The 18,060-nt window shown below is 41.5% G+C and overlaps 1 protein-coding gene across 3 annotated transcripts in view; it reads left to right on the top strand.

The window, feature by feature from the left end:
- Positions 1 to 18,060, top strand: part of LOC121867322 (aminopeptidase NAALADL1-like) — a 71,862-nt gene that overhangs the window by 13,525 nt on the left and 40,277 nt on the right. For 2 of the 3 annotated variants that reach the window (XM_042367232.1, XM_042367233.1), the window contains exons 8-15: positions 259 to 519; positions 977 to 1,163; positions 2,704 to 2,899; positions 3,453 to 3,553; positions 5,219 to 5,312; positions 5,987 to 6,148; positions 9,974 to 10,097; positions 11,727 to 15,253. In XM_042367232.1, the coding sequence (XP_042223166.1) occupies positions 259 to 519; positions 977 to 1,163; positions 2,704 to 2,899; positions 3,453 to 3,553; positions 5,219 to 5,312; positions 5,987 to 6,148; positions 9,974 to 10,097; positions 11,727 to 12,024 (1,423 nt within the window). In that variant the 3' untranslated portion in view covers positions 12,025 to 15,253. Of the gene's footprint in view, positions 1 to 258; positions 520 to 976; positions 1,164 to 2,703; positions 2,900 to 3,452; positions 3,554 to 5,218; positions 5,313 to 5,986; positions 6,149 to 9,973; positions 10,098 to 11,726; positions 15,254 to 18,060 lie in introns of those variants that run through there. The other variant, XM_042367234.1, reaches the window with a different exon arrangement.

Here is an 18,060-nt window from a genome sequence, read left to right as displayed (position 1 = left end):
TGAACTCTGTCGTATTCCCGAACCAGAGTGAATCATGACGGACTTATATATCTAGTGTGGTGGTCCTTAGACTTTATTGTTCTCAAGGACTAGTGTGAACACATACACATCATCAACACACAGACGGACAAACAGTTAGCTTCTTCTCGCACACCGACATAAAACGTCTGGTGGTCATACAAAACCTCCATGAACAAAGATTTCGGCACAACTATACAAATTTCTCTGGGCTGAGTAACACCTCCCCTCTTCCTGTAGGACTGGACAGTCGTCACAGACGCTGCCGAAGATCCCTGGACACACCGTGAGTGCGGAGGTGGCACAGCAGCTGCTGGTGATGATGGATGGCCCGGAGGCACCTGAAGGATGGTGGGGGGACCTGGACCTGGTGTACCGCCTTGGGGGGTCCTGGACCCTTGACAGTAACGTCACCAATATCACGCTGTCGGTCAACAACATCCTGCATGAGAAAACCCTCAAGAACATCCACGCAACTTTGCCCGCTGCTGATGAATCCAGGTAAACCACCAATTGTTTTGTATAGTTTGCTGGCGTAAACAAGCTCTACATTATCCCAAAATAATAGTAAGGTTTTATTTATGTTATTCAGTTATATAACAATATAAAAGATTTGCTGGAGTAGGAACTTCAAAATTTCCATTAAAATTTGTTATAACTTACAGAAAGAATGTAAACGTACTTCGAGCACTGCTGGAGACAGCTGACAGCTCGAGGCCGTTTGTTTACTATACTGTTGTTCGTAGTATAACATAATACGAAACAACAAAGCCCAACCATTAATTAAACAACAGGGAACTAAGTAACCAATGAGCGATAACCTTTTACATTCATTCATAATTTTTACTACGTACTATAGTAAACAAACGGCCTTGAGTTGCCAGGTGTCTCCAGCAGTGTTCAAAGAATCTTGAACGAGACTGTACAATATTATTGTGAGGTGTGGTGGTGTTGGCAGGGTGATCATGGTAGGATGCCACTACGGGTCTCTCTCCATTAACCCCGGTGCGGGACTTGGGGCACTACTGGCCCTAAGCGAAGCCATCGCCAAAAATTACCTGCCAGGGGGCACTCAGCGTAAGTTGGTGTTCTCCGCCTGGGCCGCCGGAGAGTACGGCATGATCGGCTCAACAGAATTTACTCAGGTAAGAAACAGAAGCTACATGCTCATATACACTTATAAATTATATCTTAACTGATTCCCAACGACTTATTAAATTGACTAAAACATTTCTGCTGCCATGTACAGGATTATATTTTTAATCTGAACCTGACGGTGATTGTACTACTCGTCGTTTACGATGTTTGAATATCAGCAATGATTTGTTTTTATGGACAAAAAAAAAACGTGGTCTTGTGTGTCTCTGCTAAGTAATGGTTTCAACTCTCCCTCTGTCAGTGGTTCATGTTCGTTTATATATTTCAAATGTTGCGTGGGTGTATAAGTAAGTACTTGTCCTTACTAATTGTTCAGAACAACTAAACAACTATATTTCTAAATGAAAACTCGGCTCTTAAAAACAAAATTTACAGTCACTACCTCCCTAATTGTCCAGATTCTACATCTAACTCAACATTTCTGTCCCCTTGAGTTTTACTGAGTATTTATGTCTTTAAGTGTCACCAGGGATGTTATTACCTCAGTCAATCAATCTTTATGCCTGTCTTGATTACGACTAATTATCCACAGTGATAATAAACGTCAATGAGTTACTAGTAATATTAATGTAACTGGAATAATACAACTGTACTAGTCTGATCTGTTCGTGTCTGAGTTGCTGTAGAAGTAGGTACTTTAGGAAGGTATAGTCACGAGGTGTTGGTGACAGTGGCAACATGTTTGTATTAGGACAACATATAGAGTAACTCTTCATTTGGAAAAGACATGTGAAGTATTGAAAGAGATTTTGGTACAGGACTACAGGTAAATCATAGCAGTTGGTCGGTAATAGGAAATGCGTTGCTGTGTACTATGAAAATTAAAGAGGCGCAAATTGGACCATTCGGACTCTTAAAACTAGAATTGTAGGATATCAAATTGTTGCCCAGGGGAAGTATCATGTGTTCAGTATACGGGACACTCGGTGCTGACGGTCATTTTGATTTGAACAAGAAGCTTCTGAATAACTAAATATGAAACAAGAAATATACCTGAAGTTAATCTTGGAGTAATTCAGTATGAACAACATAGTAGATTAAGAAAATGAACTATAAGACACAACAGGGATTTTGGGTAGCAACAAATAAGATCTCAGAATTTTATTAATGCCTCGTCATCTTTGAGAGCCATGATCATCAATTTTAGTTTCATTATGGAGACTTGTAAGTGACTTTTATGATGATATTACGAGTGATTAATTCAATGTGTATGAGGGGGCGGCCTAATGACTGGCCACCCACCATCAACGTTTCTGGGTTCAGCGTCCTGGCCACAAACATCTTCCACGGCCTCCAGACAGTTGGGAACGGGGGGTCTTTAAGGTACAGTACACAATCGTTCGTAGTTTACTAAGTTTACTCAGGTTATTCAAGACACAGTGAGTAGCGCTGTGTAGGTGTAGCCTAGTTTAAATGAGAAATTGAATGTGTTTTTGTTTATACAGTCAGTGTCGGTGTTGATAACGGACAACATTACTATAGAGTAAATAGTTCCATAATTCTGTATTGTGTTGATGTTGTTTACAGTTGTACTCATCGTGGGTGGACTCTTCGGTCATAGCTTACCTGAGTGTGGACGAGATGCTCCAGGGCACTGGTAGCCTGAGGGTAATGGCCTCCCCCACACTGCGGCAAGCCATCCGGGAGGCAGCGACGCAGGTGATGTGGCCTGTTGGTGAAGATGTGTCTGTGTACGACGGGTGGTGCTCGTCGGATCCACTTGGTAAGAGAGACATGTACTGTACTTAGGTCCCTTCTGCTGTGCCTTCCTCTGTCTGCTCATAATTTTCCAACAGTTTCTATGTGTTCTATGTCACAATAAAGGTATTTTACAATTAAATTATAATACTTAGCGGTGCTGTGATTGGGGAAGGGTGAAACAACACTGGTTATCAACAATTTAAGATTATATAAGAGAATCACCTGTCAGAGAATGTTAAAGATGGATAGAGCCAGTGTGTATGTGTGTGTGTGTGTAAAATTTCTAATGTTTTTTCTCTATAGATTTTATGTCACATTGCCGTATTTAAATACAAGAGAAATTGTGCCATCATGAAAAGAGTAAATAGATACTCTAGGGGACCAAGTTCATATTGGCCATACTGCTCATAGGTTCTAATCCTAACAGGCCATATTCCCGCAAGAACCCCTTTCCTAATGTTACATCAGTTTAGGTTTGGATCTCCTGGGATTGAAGGCTTATTTGACCTGCAGCTGTGTGTGTGTTGACCAGACAGACACTAGTAGGTAACCATCCTCACCCCCTCTCCCCCTAGATGCACACTTCAGCAATCTCGGATCCGGCAGCGACTACGTCAGCTTCACGGCGCAGCGAGGTGTACCCTCTGCGCACTTCGTTGGTATGGGCGTCGACTGGGTGAGTCATGGGGAGGTTTGTAGGGGAAGAAAGGAAGCATTAGTCCTTCTACCTTAGTTACAGACGTCAACTCAAGAGACAAGGAAGGAGGAGGGACTAGTACGGTCCGTCTCCCCGTCCCTCTCCCCGACCCTCAGATGACAGAATATTTGACATACTGTACATGAGAATTCACATGTCAATTATATTTTCTGAAAGCAATCCACTTCATCGACTCTGTTAAGTAACTGCCTCCTCCAACACACACAAAAAAGTGTCCATGAAACCTTTTTTTGGTGTTACAATGCATCACTAAGCATTAACATTTAAGATTTTAAAGAGCGTATAATAGTCATCGACAAATAAGGCTCAAGGAAGATATATTTTCCCCTGGTATATAAAACCTTCCTTGTGGCTCTACAAGTTGTAGGACTCACACTGAACACTAAGCGGTTTACTCTTGTCAGACACGCTGCATGTTTTGTTATTTTACTTAAAGCCTGGAGAATTGGGTATTTTAGTGGAGTTCTTGACGTCCTAGATCTTATCTACAGTCAGCTTATACAGGTGGCAGATGGGTTACATGTTTCTGTAATATTTTGTAGTTTTCTCGAATTTAGGTGTTATGAATGAGATAATTATCAGGTGGGAGCAGTTAATACTGTACCTATTTATAACATTTGCAATTTCCTCGCAGGGTAGTGAATGGCAGTGGAGACAGACCCAAAGGCTAAAAACTGTGTTATTTGACGAAATCAAAATAATACTAAATCAGATCATGTTTCATGGATCACCGGTTTTATACATTTGGTGTTTTTTGTTTTAATAAGATGTGGTCGTCATAGTACAGGTACCAAGCTACTATTGACAGTACTATACTGACTTACCACTTCTAAGTTTTCATTCTCAGTACGGTATTATTATATCAGCTGCTGTGATTAAAGTTTGACATTTTGTTTATATGTTTAATTTTATCATATTGACAGAAATGCAACTAAATCCTTTTATTGTCACCTTTGAAGACATTTAATTACTTCTGCCTCATACCTGCACTTTTCATATCTGTCTCACAGTTGTCAGTCCCCGCCAGATCACCCTATGACTGTTAAGCTTGCTTTTACTTGCCTACTTAGTAGATGTACTCTGGGCGACAGCTTCAGGCCGGCACACCCAGCTCTTCACCTGTTTCTTTGATGCTGACGTTACTAGACTTGACAGTGGGCGAGTTAATTGCTTTACAACTTGCATTCAGGCTTGTAATGAAACTGCGGGAAGCTATTCCATACTTCCACAATGCGCATTGAGAAGTTATTTTGTCACAGTCTAATGTGTAGACGTCTTTTGAACTGCTTAAAAGTGCGGTACAAAGTTGCCGTCTACTGATTTACAGGGTCAGGTTGTTGATGGCCCATGACCACCGCATATCACAGTCATGAAGTCAAACTGTACCTAATAATCACTTTCAGAACATTTGACGATCCAGATATACACTCACTATAACCTCACTATATCCTCGTTATCTGTTTGAAGAGTAGGCAATATAGGTATCTGTAAATAAGATGAAAACAAAGTATAAACAATACATTCAATAAAATAATTAGGTTAAGAACTGATTATATGATCCAAACAAGAAAGATAATGTGTGTTGGTATTTCTGTTCCTCGGTATGTTGTGGTGGCGGCCCAGTGGAGCACCTTCTCCCTCCGACACTCCCAGTACGACACCCGCTACTCGTACACCAGCCTCCTGGACCCTGACTACAAGTGGACCCACATGATCAGTATGTCGATCTTATGTAACTGTGTCAATTTTTACCATTTAGCATCATCATAATCACTCTCTTTTCACTCAGAGAACCCATAAACTTTTGTTCCTTGTGACGACTGCTGCACTCTCATATGTCTGTGGTCAACTAAGATGATTTTACTTTTTGTGTTTATTACAGTAAGTTTTAACTATGATTACTGTACTTCCTACTTTAAGGGTTCTTTACGATATTTGTGATAACTCGGGATTACTTACCTTATCTTGACACAGGTGCTCTTGAGGACAACTAAGATCACTGTTATGTTTGTAGTTTCTCTTTGTCGTCACACACTCTGATAGCTGTGTCCTCTGATGACTACAACACCACCTATATCATACCCATCATCACCATGCTTACTTATTTAGAGTATGGTGTCCTGTTTTGCTTTACGTGATCAGGTACATAAGCATCACTCATCCTAAAATGACATTGTGGAATATTAAATTTAAGCATAATAAGCGAGAAAACTTTACTCTGAGGCGGGATCTAAGTCTGTGTGACTGTAATGTATATCTATAACCTGTCTGTTTAGTCTTCAATATATTGCATGGACATCTCCCTGCAGTATGCTTAGAGTGTCTGTTAGACTGAATCCCTGTGCTTTGTGTTTTGAGCATTGTAAGACTATGTACGTGTTGTCCCTGCAGCGAGCCTGGTGGGGGCGGTGATGATGGTGTTGAGCGAGAATGAACTGCCTCCTGTGGTCATGACAGAGCTGAGTACTGACCTGTACGACGGGTGGCGGCGCTTCCTCGGCCTCCACGCCACAACACTACACAAGTCGGGATATAACTTCACCGGCATCATAGGTGAGTAGGTACACTGGTCAATGGTCATCATCCTATGTAGGTACTTTGGTCATCATCCAATGTAGGTGCGTTTTGTCGCAATCCTGTGTGTGTGTGGACTTGACATGGTCCTATATCAGTGTACTGAACTACATATACCACACAAATAATTAAGATCATGTAATAACAATAATCCCAAATGGATGAATTTTTACTGAACAAATATTTATTGGCAGAAGGACCAAGAGATATAAGGAAAGCAAAGAGAGATAATGACGTTAAAGTAGAGAGAGAGAGAGAGAAGTGAAGACTAATCCCCAAGGTTTTTTTCTCCAAATGTACCAAACTGAAGCCCGAGAGAAGACTGAGCCGCTGCAATTGGATTCAGGTCAGCTTACTGATAGCGAGGGGAATGAACAATATTTTGAATAGATATTTCACTATTAATCTTTACTAGGAGAGATCTGTATATGATGCCCGAAGGCGTAGTGACTAGTAAAGACAGTAGTAAACAAATGAACTAGAGCCTAATAGTCGCCTGGCCCCGATGAAGTATTTGCTAGCTAGAGTAATAAAGGAATGTAAGGAAGAACTTGATATGTCTTTCGGTAACTTGTTTATCATGGTAATAAAATCGGGTGTAGTAACAGAATCACTTGGAGGATAGCGGATGTGATACCGATTTTCAAGAAGGGAGATAGATTACTATCCTCTAACTGCCGTCTGATCAGTTTAGCTACAAATGTGAGAAAGTTATTAGAAGAGATACTTACAAATTCCAGTCGAAATCACCTCGAAAAACACAACCTTGAAGCGACACGGGTGGTGGAGACATAGGTGGTGGAGACAGGTGGTGGAGACACAAGTGGTGGAGACAAAGGTGGTGGTGATGCAAATGGTGGAGACAGATGGTGGACACAGGTGGTTTTGCTAAAAATATTGTGTGTGTGTGTGAATCATCTACTCTTGACACAAGAGGTGAGCATTGTATCCATTCGGCCCTGTGTGCACATACTGTATAAGTGTATATCACCCTGATAGTTCCTTTCCTTCATCTTGTCCTCCATCTACTGACGAGGACTCGGCAAAACTACAGGAAGATCTAAACAAATTTTTCGAATGGTCTGAAAAATGGTCTGAAAAATGGCATATGAAATTCAACGTCGACAAATGTAAAGTACTCAGTATAGGTGATGTAAACAGGGAAACCAGATACCAGATGAACAACGATGCCATAGAGAAATCCGACTGCGAGAGATTTAGGAGTAATGATAGTAGGAACCTTAAGCCAAGTAAACAATGTGTTTTTGCTCGTAACAAGGCTAATAAAGTACTTGGGTTCATACAAAGGAGTGTTAGTTACAAGACTAGCGAGGTCATCCTAAAACTGTATCTTGCTCTTGTGAGACCACACCTGGATTACGCAGTTCAGTTCTGGTCACCGTATTACAGAATGGATATAGAATCCTTGGAAAGAATTCAGAGGAGAATGACAAGACTAATCCCGGGCATTAGGAACCTTGAGTATAGAGACAGGTTAAAGCATCTTAATTTGCACTCCCTTGAGAGACGTAGAGCGAGGGGCGACCTGATAGAGGTGTATAAGTGGAAGGCAGGGCTAAACAAAGGGGACATTACTAAGGTACTCAAACTATCCAACCAGGAGCGAACTCGTAACAATGGTTTTAAATTAGACAAATTTAGATTTAGGCGTGAAATAGGTAAACACTGGTTTGAAAACAGAGTAGTGGATGAATGGAACAAGTTACCAAATATCATCATTGGATGCTTATATGAGCAATAGGGGTTGGGTGTATACGGGACTGCCCAGTATGGGCCAATAGGCCCGCTGCAGTTTCCTCCATTCTTATGTTCTTATGTTCTTATGTACTCCGGAGCTCAGTGAGTGTACACCATGTGAGGAGGCTGAAGCAGACGTCGCCTCACCTGTAGCCTCACCAGCTCGACCTCCTTGTCATGGAACACTTTTGTATTAATGTCTCTAAGACTTTGATGTGGTCTCAATGAGGATCATCAACACGCAACACAATAAAACATAATGTTTAAAGAAATAAAATTGATATCATAATATTTTGAAAAAAGATCCCTCCAAATATCTGGTTTTTAGAAACACAACTCTACCAAGGAAGAATTATGTGCACTCACCTTTTGAGTGTTGGAAGACTCAAAGTTTGTATTCACTAAATAATTAATTTGTCTCTCCTCCGTATCTTTGAAACCTTTAAATTCCCTTCAACACTGAACATTCTTCAAATAATCTGAAATTCAATTGACTTTGACATTCACACCCCACAAGTGAAACCATTTTCTTTAACACCATCACCTTGCTGTGTCTTTCATATAAGTTCATCTGCATCATCTCTCAATCTTTTCCCAAACCCTTCACCGAATACTCCTCAACTTACAGTCCATCAGTGATTTACAGTTTATTTTGTGAAGACTAACATAGATCATCTTGCTCATCTTTCTTCTACTGAATTAAAGAGTTAAGATACAGTTGTATACATAACACACATCTATCTCATTCCACCTTTAGCTTTGTCTTTTTCAAAGAATTCTTCCAGAACTTATAGTAACTACCTCTACATAACCCGAACTCTTTAACACATGTTCTCTCTGCTCCCTCATAAACATTTCCTACTCCAATACGTATGGTGAGGGCGGGTGACGTAGGCACATCTCTCCACCAGGCCAACTTGTTCATCTCTCACATTCCCGTTTATAGTCTGCTATATCCTCTGAGGTACGACTCTCACATCATAGTTTCAGGACTTATAATCCCCTTTTAACTTAGAATTTTGTTCTTTATATCTCTGTATCTGTACTTGGGGTGTTACTACTGCGTCCAGCCCTCGGAGAAATTTCTGTAGCGGAAAGTTTCCAGGGGAAACCTCGACCAATGTGCTGTATTTTTTTACGCTACAGAGTTTAAAGATGCAGTAGACATGGACAGAATATAACACACACACACACACACACACACACACACACACACACACACACACACACACACACACACACACACACACAGGCCACGTGCACCACAGAGAGGGATGGAAGGGCCAGGTTGGCGTGGCCTCGGTGTGCGCGCCACGCTCCACACTGATCAATAAGACGGCACCGCTCGCCTTGCTGATGACGCCTCACTCCCGACGCCCACCTGCACACTCACATCTCACCCAGAACTCTCTGGAAGGCTGAAGGCCTGGATACTGTAAAGGAGACTTCCGTTTATCCACCCTGAGCAACAAACACAAATCGCAGTTAAAGATTCCCACACGCCACCATGGGTCTCCTTTGGGCTCGGGAAGATCTGGAAGGTTCTGGAGAGAAATATTTGCCTTAAACTCCATGTTATTGGATGTCTTTTGACAATACAGTACCAAAACTTCTGCTCTCTTGTTTGGCTGGTATATTATTGTCTTTGTTACCGCGTGTGATGTACAGGAGGTGCACAATGTGTTCCTTCCCTTGTCCAGTAACACGCACTTGGGAATGAAGCGTAATATGTTCTGACTGATTTTCACACACAGTTTTTATGGAAAATTATGAATCTTAATGTTTTGTGGAGCTTGCTGAAGAGGAATTATTGAAAGTTGTGTTGTATTTTATCATTCTGTCTTGTCTTACTAATATATATATATATATATATATATATATATATATATATATATATATATATATATATATATATATATATATATATATATATATATATAAATATATATAATGTGTGTGTGTGTATTACACTAAACAAGGATAATTCTCTCTCCAATAATTAAACAGCTGGTCTCTCCAACAATGTACTTTTTTTCTCTCCAACAGACGCCATCGAGGCAGAACTGATCAGAATGAACAGCTCCTTGTCAGACCTGGACAGGTTGTACCACACGATGCCTAATTACGTGCACCAATACTCTATGCCCGTCACTGGACTCGCCCACTACAGGTACAGTCACACCCACTACAGGTGCAGTCACACCCACTACAGGTACAGTCACACCCACTGCAGGTACAGTCACACCCACTACAGGTACAGTCACACCCACTGCAGGTACAGTCACACCCACTGCAGGTACAGTCACACTTTATGCAGGTAGAGTCACACCCACTGCAGGTACAGTGCAGGTACTGTCACACCCACTGCAGATACAGTCACGCCCACTGCAGGTACAGTCACACTTTATGCAGGTACAGTCACACCCACTACAGGTACAGGTGCAATCGATTTCACCTTGCACCCCTGACCAAGTCTTCCCGCTCCTCCCCATCACTCGCCACTCCTCCCGACCACATCTTCCCGCTCCTCCCCATCACTCGCCACCCCTCCTGCCCACGTCTTCCCGCTCCTCCCCATCACTCGCACCCCTCCTGCCCACGTCTTCCGCTCCTCCCCATCACTCGCCGCCTTGCCAACAAGCTCTGACGTAGGCTCTTGTTGGGTTAACTAGCACACTTCCTGGCCTGCCTTACCAATGTCCTGCTTCACCCAACACTAAATTTGTTCGTATTCACTGAACTGCTTTAGGAGTCTCGTACACACTGAACTGCTTCACGAGTCTCGTACTCACTGAGCTGCATTGTGAGTGCAGCAACAATACTATGACGTCACTGCTGAGTCGGACGTGTCATTTCTTTGATAATTCACCATCACGTCTGGCACGTGGAGAGTTGCGTCATTCAGGCCGTCCTCTGCATGAGCCAACAGCAACACGTAGCTTGTCCTTCACGCGAGCCAGCTGGGAATGTAATGTGACTGGGAGGGAAGGAGGCCGTTACAGGGGTGGATGGACACTATTCCGGCAGACTTATTTTCCAACAAAGAAAATTCTACTACTGAACCATGACAACTATGTAATTAGGACGATCAGAATTATATAATGGACATTATCTCATAACCAGAATAACACGGTGGGAAAAATTCAGCGACTTAACTTACACAACGGATAAAATTCAACTTAGAGACTACTGCAGCTGTCAAAATCTCAATAGCTCATGATTCTACAGGTCTTAGCACTCGATTAGATTAGATATTCCCCAGGTGGCACTTAGTGGCTCAAACAAACGAATGTAACGTACGGCACTTTGGCCGTGAATCGAAATTCAGATCTTGCTGTTACCTTAACTTTGCGAGAAATCCCCCAAGCAAATTTTTTTAAGACTTGTGGTTTTAGATTCCTGGGGTGTTTTTATTTGGGAAATAACCTTCCAGCCTTTTGGCGGAAAAACACAAATATAAGTGCCCTTGCTGTTAGACTATATGTGTCCACCGTTCCCCCTGAACTATTATGTTCCTGACATAAGTCAGGTGTGGGCTGGGATCATTGTGTACCTGAGAAGGAGCCAGCAAGGAGACGTAGGTGTGTCTGATGGGTTGGGCCGAGATGAAACAATCTAAGTTTGTGCCACCACTTGAGTTAAATTCCATGATAATGGAGTCATGGTGAGTAAGTGCTCGCTCTCTCTGACTTACATAGTCAACACTGGTGGTAGTGTTATCTGAGGGACTTAATGTTAACGCAGTTGTGGTGGGCGGCGTGTAAACAGTAGACTTGAATAGTTCTCTTCTGGTGTATAGGCAGGTGGAGCAGCGTCTACGATGGCTGACCAACCTGGAGCGTGGACTCCTGGGCCCCCGCGGGGTAGGACGGACCTTCACCACAAACCTGATGGTCGGCCCTGATCTCGAGAACCCATATCGAGCCACCCACTACCCGCACGCCGCTCAGGCCATTATACACGCCCTCCTACAGAAAACCCCATGGGAGAGCGTTCACCAGGAGCTTTCTTACATCCTGGCGGCTCTTACTTCATACAGACAGCTCTTCCCTATTGACGTCCCAGTGTCTACAATTGAGACGCAGGATATCGACTGATGGTAGGTCTCATGGCTGAAACCTATTTCTGATGAGCCATTTAAAACTGATGACTGTCTTGCTTTGATAAAGTTTAAGGTTTCTTCCGTTTTGATGTTGACAGCTAAGATCTGATCTTTGGTCTCATTGACAGCTGGAATCTCATACTGTCATGACAATAACATCTGTTGTATTGTAAAACTGGCAGCTGGAGATTAGTTTCACTGTGTAATTTGTAAGTGATAAGTTATTTCATCGTGGATGTTGGAAGTGGAGACTAATTTTGGTTCTGGTGTTAACAACTACTGAAGAGTTATATTGTAGTGATGTCCGATGAATACTGTTCTGCTGTGGTAGTGACGTGTAATGTAAGGTGTTATGGTGGCACTGGCATTTTGAAATTTATTCTGTTGTGGCACTCCGGTCAAAACCGGTCCTTACGTGTTGCCAACAACTGAATAGTTGCTGTCACGACACGCACAACTGATGACTAGTTCTGTGATATTTAGAGCTGAATACTTATACTACTGTGGTGTACTTACGTTCAGTAGATGTTCTCGCCTGGCACTAACACTTGTGAACAGGTACCAGTTCTGTACTTAAGGGTGATCTTGCTCTGTTGTAATACTTGAAGCTACAGGTTAGTCCCAACGTACTTCTTAAGTTCGGAAATCATTCTACTATAATATCTATGAGTAAAGCAACGGTGTGACATTCTAAACATAATATCAAATGTGTTAGTGACATACTTCACAATGTATATCACAAATTCTGTCCATTCTTAAACTCCTGCCTCTGAAATTTTCAATTTAACACGTTGTTTCATAGTTATCACACGTGGCACAAATTTAATACACCTGTGCCTATACTGTTACCTAAATATGAAATAAACTACATAGAGTACACAAAAATGGGCCATCATCATCCCAGACAAACTGAAAAAAAAAAATAACATCTTCGAGAGATGGACGATATTGTGGTGCTAAGCGTGATACTGTGACGTGATATAGTAGTGTGGCCTTGATCAGTGTATCATGCCAGTTATATGCAGTTTGTCTGCCTTAATGACTTAAGGCAGTGGCACACTGGGCACTTTCCTCCAAACGTGTTGCCCGTTTTGCTGGCCGTTGGCCTGACGGCCCAGCAAGCAGCAGGATTTCTGCTGTTGCGAGAAATGGACAACGGTTTGGCAGGGATTTTTGCTGGCCGGATTCGTGTTCAAATGAGCTTCATATAATTTCAAGTAAAAATTGAAATAAATCATGAAACAATAAGAATTTAAAATATAACATATAAACTTCTTTAGTATTATTAGATCATTATTCAGGGTCTTTGAGCAGTCAGCCGCTGCCACTTTTAAAGAAACTTCACAATGCATCATTGTCTTTTATTTAGTTTTTGCACACGCCTCACTTGCTTCAGCAATTGAAGAACTATAGCACAATCCTGCAAGGCCTCAACTGTAGTAACTGGATCCATGGCGAACCTCATCTAGACGCTTTGTTGTTGCTTTCGTTGCGTTGGGCAGACGCGCCAGCAAAACATCCCAGTGTGAGGTAAAACGTCTCTTGGTTTTGTTAGCCGGACCGTGTTTGCCAAACATGCTTGGAGGAAAGTGCCCAGTGTGCTGCCGCCTTTAGTCGTTTGGAAAAGAATGAGTGAAAGAGTGTGTACACAGTGAAGATAATTCATCACACTTGGCACCGTCGACAAGTCACAAGAAGTATCACTGTGAGACTATCACCTGCTGTACAACACATTTTTAGAAACTAAACCAAATAATAATTTGTGTTGCAAGATTCTTTGAGTGATACTTTCCAGTTTTACGGAGATTAATGACGGGGAATTTAGTTTGAAGGTAAGAAACACAGACAACCTCTTCTCGGCCACAAGACCTGTTGAATAAGGAAGAGAGAGGTGTAGGTGCGGCTGATTCACTACGTGTTACACATTCGTACCACAACTATGTACACGCTTGCTTTTGACAACTGGGATACTTGGGGTCAGGTTGTAAATATGTATCTGAGGTTCTATTTTAGAAAGATCCTTAAATCTGATTTATAGAAGTCAGTTCTACGCTGCGGAGAAATCAACATTGTGTCAGCGAATGGTTGCTTGTAGTCTTAAGTAAATTTAGCTATATATAGGAATGGTGACGGTCATCGTTCAGTACCTGAGATGTGTTACTCATGGTGTGCCCTGGGCTGGTCACCAGGACGCAGGGTCATTTATGGTGTGCCCTGGCCAGCTTACTAGGACGGAGGGTCACTTATGGTGTGCCCTGGGCTGGTCACCAGGATGCAGGGTCACTCATGGTGTGCCCTGGGCCGATCACTGGTCATCAATCATAGTTGGTGTAAACAAGTTTCAATACTTCAATGGTGCTGGAAATAATTATTTAAGTTGCAGATAATGTTTTAATTTGATCTTAACTTTCATTCTTAAACTGAAGTTGGCAGCGTTCCCTAACCTTCTCCCGCCACTATTAAAAGAAGGAGACGGACTCTTTCTTTCTGGAAGGTCCACAGTGTTGGTGGATCATATTCAGTCCATTCTTGAGTTTCTTTGCTGTGCGTCATCAGCTGTGTTTACTGAAGCAACAGCCGACGATTGAGGCGGAGAAGCAACAGCAGAAGGTGGAGAGGTGGAACGGTGAATTAGGAACAGGAACAACAACAGTTTTACATTAGTAATAACAGCAGGAGGACGTGACCGTGTGCCTCATAAGGTTGATAATGTCTGTGGCCGATGCAGTGGAATTCCCGGAACTTTCCTCTTTATCGACTGCTGCAGATGATCATGTACGCGGCCCTTCCTCCTCGCTGTCACACCACTTTTGTTAAGTTCCTCCTCCTCCTATCCTTCTTGATTGCTGACATATTATAAAATAAAAAATCTTGCCAATCATATTTTAGGTTTAATATCGTGTTGTTACTAATGTAGTACAAGGTGTGCTCGATTTTATCAATGATGTGTGTGGCTGTGATTTGTAATACTGCATTCTGCTAGAGTATTTTTTTTTGACTGAGTAGTCCAATACCTCAACAGTACAGTGGGCAGTCACTAGAAGCTATTAATTTTTTTTTAAATAGCTGGGTTATGCTGCCTCAAAATGCTTTTTATAATGTCAGTAACAGTAAGTGTGACTGAAGAATGCTGCGACTTGGACGCAAATTACAGAATTAAAGATAAAACTGGTGATATATTTTGATTTAATGAGGAAAATATAAATAAATTTTACTTAAAAGAGTATTATGTTTCATTGTAGCCGCTTGCCTCGACCTAGACGACACACCCCATTACTCCAGCAGGTATGTTGTAGTTTTGAAAAGATGGGTCGATCATAAAGGGACACAGTGGTCTTCATAATGCACAAAGACTCCAGAAGATATTTAGTGATGTAAAGAATTTTTATGTCCTCAATCAAGGAGACATTTTCTTTATGGAAATCGTTTCTGGAAGCAACCTCAGTATAATGAGGGTACGTCTCTTCCAGAGAGATATTTCTCACGGAGGTTCACATCGTTCCTGAAGAGATTGGTGCTTTGAGAGACAGTGCTCTCGGAAGGAACACGTCGCTCACGAAGGATAATGGTGCTACCCTAAAAAGATCTACATTGCTAGTGCAGAGTTATAATTCCCTTCTGAGTTGTTCGTCTTCTCAAGTGCACAATAACTCTTGAAAACTGGCATGTCGTTTTCAGAGAGCAATTGGTCTTCAAGATTGATGAGTCGAGTGAAGAGAACAATGACACTTTCAGGGTGGCTGGTCTCTAACGGAGGGCTGTTCATGTCTGTACAATACCTCAATTCCTTCTGAGACAGTCCAGTGGCAAAATGTGCTCTTGGTAATGACAGATTCTTTCCAAAGCGTAAACGAATCCTTATCACTTTATCATCTGTCCTCTCCACAACTACACCCCCCCCCCTCCACTCCTTGACGGTGGGCGGATATTTCGTCACCGGTCCATTGAATACTGGGTTATATTTATTACATTTAGATCATAATGTCTTTATTTTGGAGACGATGAAGTCATGGTAAGGTTAGGTAAAGTTACAGTCGGTTAAGTTAGGTTAAGTTGGGTTAGGGTAGATTAGGTTAGACATATAGTGAACCTGTGACAAAATTTCCTAGAACTCGCGACCATTACAGATCATTACAGATTGTTACACTGAACACAACAAAGACAATACTGTGAAGTTATGCCGTAGCGTCATGAAGCACCAAATTGATGACTAGCGTGGCGTCATGAAGTACCAAGTTGATAACTGTAGCATGGCGTCATGAAGCAACAAGTTGAAGACTGATGTGTTACGTGAAGGTGCAACAAGTTGATGACTGGAGCGTGGCGTCATGAAGCAACAAGTTGATGGCTGTAGCATGGCGTCATGAAGCAACAAGTTGAAGACTGATGTGTTACGTGAAGGTGCAACAAGTTGATGACTGGAGCGTGGCGTAATGAAGCAACAAGTTGATGGTTGTAGCGTGGCGTCATGAAGCAACAAGTTGATGACTGTAGCGTGGCGCCATGAAGCAACAAGTTGATGACTATTGTGCTACGTGAAGGAGCAACAGATCGATGACTGTAACGCAACGTGAAGGGACGTAACACACGGCTGCATCACCACCCCACACGGCACCATAAATCAGGGGTGTCAAAGTCATGGCCCGCAGGCCAAACGTGGCCCTTGGGATGGTCAGGTGTGGCCCGCGGGATGACGGTAAAATTTATCATCCCGTGAAATTATGAAAAAAAATAGATACCTGTATAATCATGTTTATCTAGGAAAATGAATTTTACAAACTTAAGATCAGACAAACCCAAATGAGGTATTCCTGGTAAGCCAGGAAAGGCAATGTGTGAAGATGTAAACTTCAATCCTGCAAATATGTGATATAACACTTGTGTTGGCCCTGAAGAGGGTAACTAAAATAAGAATTGGTCCTCGAAAGGTTTTGAGTTTGACACCACTGGTGTAAGATTTACATTTTTGGTGGTTTTCGGCCAAAAATTAGATTTTGCTGAAAATCACAGTATAGGTACAACTGAGCTTGCTGATTATGATTATGTGATCCACGATTCGATTGCAGAGTAATTATTGGCCAAAATGACCCTTGAAAGATTTTACTGACATTTTTCAATGCTAATTACTCGTCAACTATTGGTTTCCAAGGGGTGATTTAGGGTTTGCGTGTTATTCTGAAAGTACTTAATTAGTTAAACTCATTAAATTTCAATTGTGAGAAAAAAGTATATTCTGATCAAAAATTTTGTAAGGTATAAGATTTACATTTTTTGTGGTTTTTGGCCAAAAATTAGATTTTGCTGAAAATCACAGTATGGGTACTCTTGAGCTTGCTGCTTATGAATATGTGGTCCACGATTCGATTGCAGAGTAATTAGTTAACAAAATGAACCTTGAAACATTTTACTGACATTTTTCAATGCTAATTACTCATCAACTATGTGTTTCCAATGTGTGATTTAGGGTTCGTGTGTTATTCTGAAAGCACTTAATTAGAGAAACCCCTTAAATTTCGATTCTGAGAAAAACTATATTTTGGTCAAAAATTTTGTAAGGTATAAAACTCACATTTTTGGTGGTTTTTGGCCAAAAATTAGATTTTGCTGAAAATCACAGTATGGGTACTCTTGAGCTTGATGATTATGAATATGTGGCCTACGATTCGATTGCAGAGTAATTAGTGGCCAAAATGACCCTTGAAAGATTTTACTGACTGTCAATGCTAATTACTCAAAAACTATTGGTTTCCAAGGGGTGATTTAGGGTTTGCGTGTTATTCTGAAAGTACTTAACTAGTTAAACCCCTTAAATTTCAATTCTCTGGAAAAAGTATATTCTGGTCAAAAATTTTGTAAGGTATAAGAATTACATTTTGGTGGTTTTTGGCCAAAAAATAGCTTTTGCTGAAAATCACAATATGTGTACTCCTGAGCTTGCTGATTATGAATATGTATTCCACGATTCGATTGCAAAGTAATTAGTGGCCAAAATGACCCTTGAAAGATTTTACTGACATTTTTCAATGCTAAT

The sequence above is a fragment of the Homarus americanus genome, unplaced genomic scaffold (assembly GCF_018991925.1).
Source record: "Homarus americanus isolate GMGI-L3 unplaced genomic scaffold, GMGI_Hamer_2.0 scaffold6317, whole genome shotgun sequence".
Classification (NCBI taxonomy): Eukaryota; Metazoa; Arthropoda; class Malacostraca; order Decapoda; family Nephropidae; genus Homarus; species Homarus americanus.
This window is presented reverse-complemented; position numbering and strand designations above follow the sequence as displayed.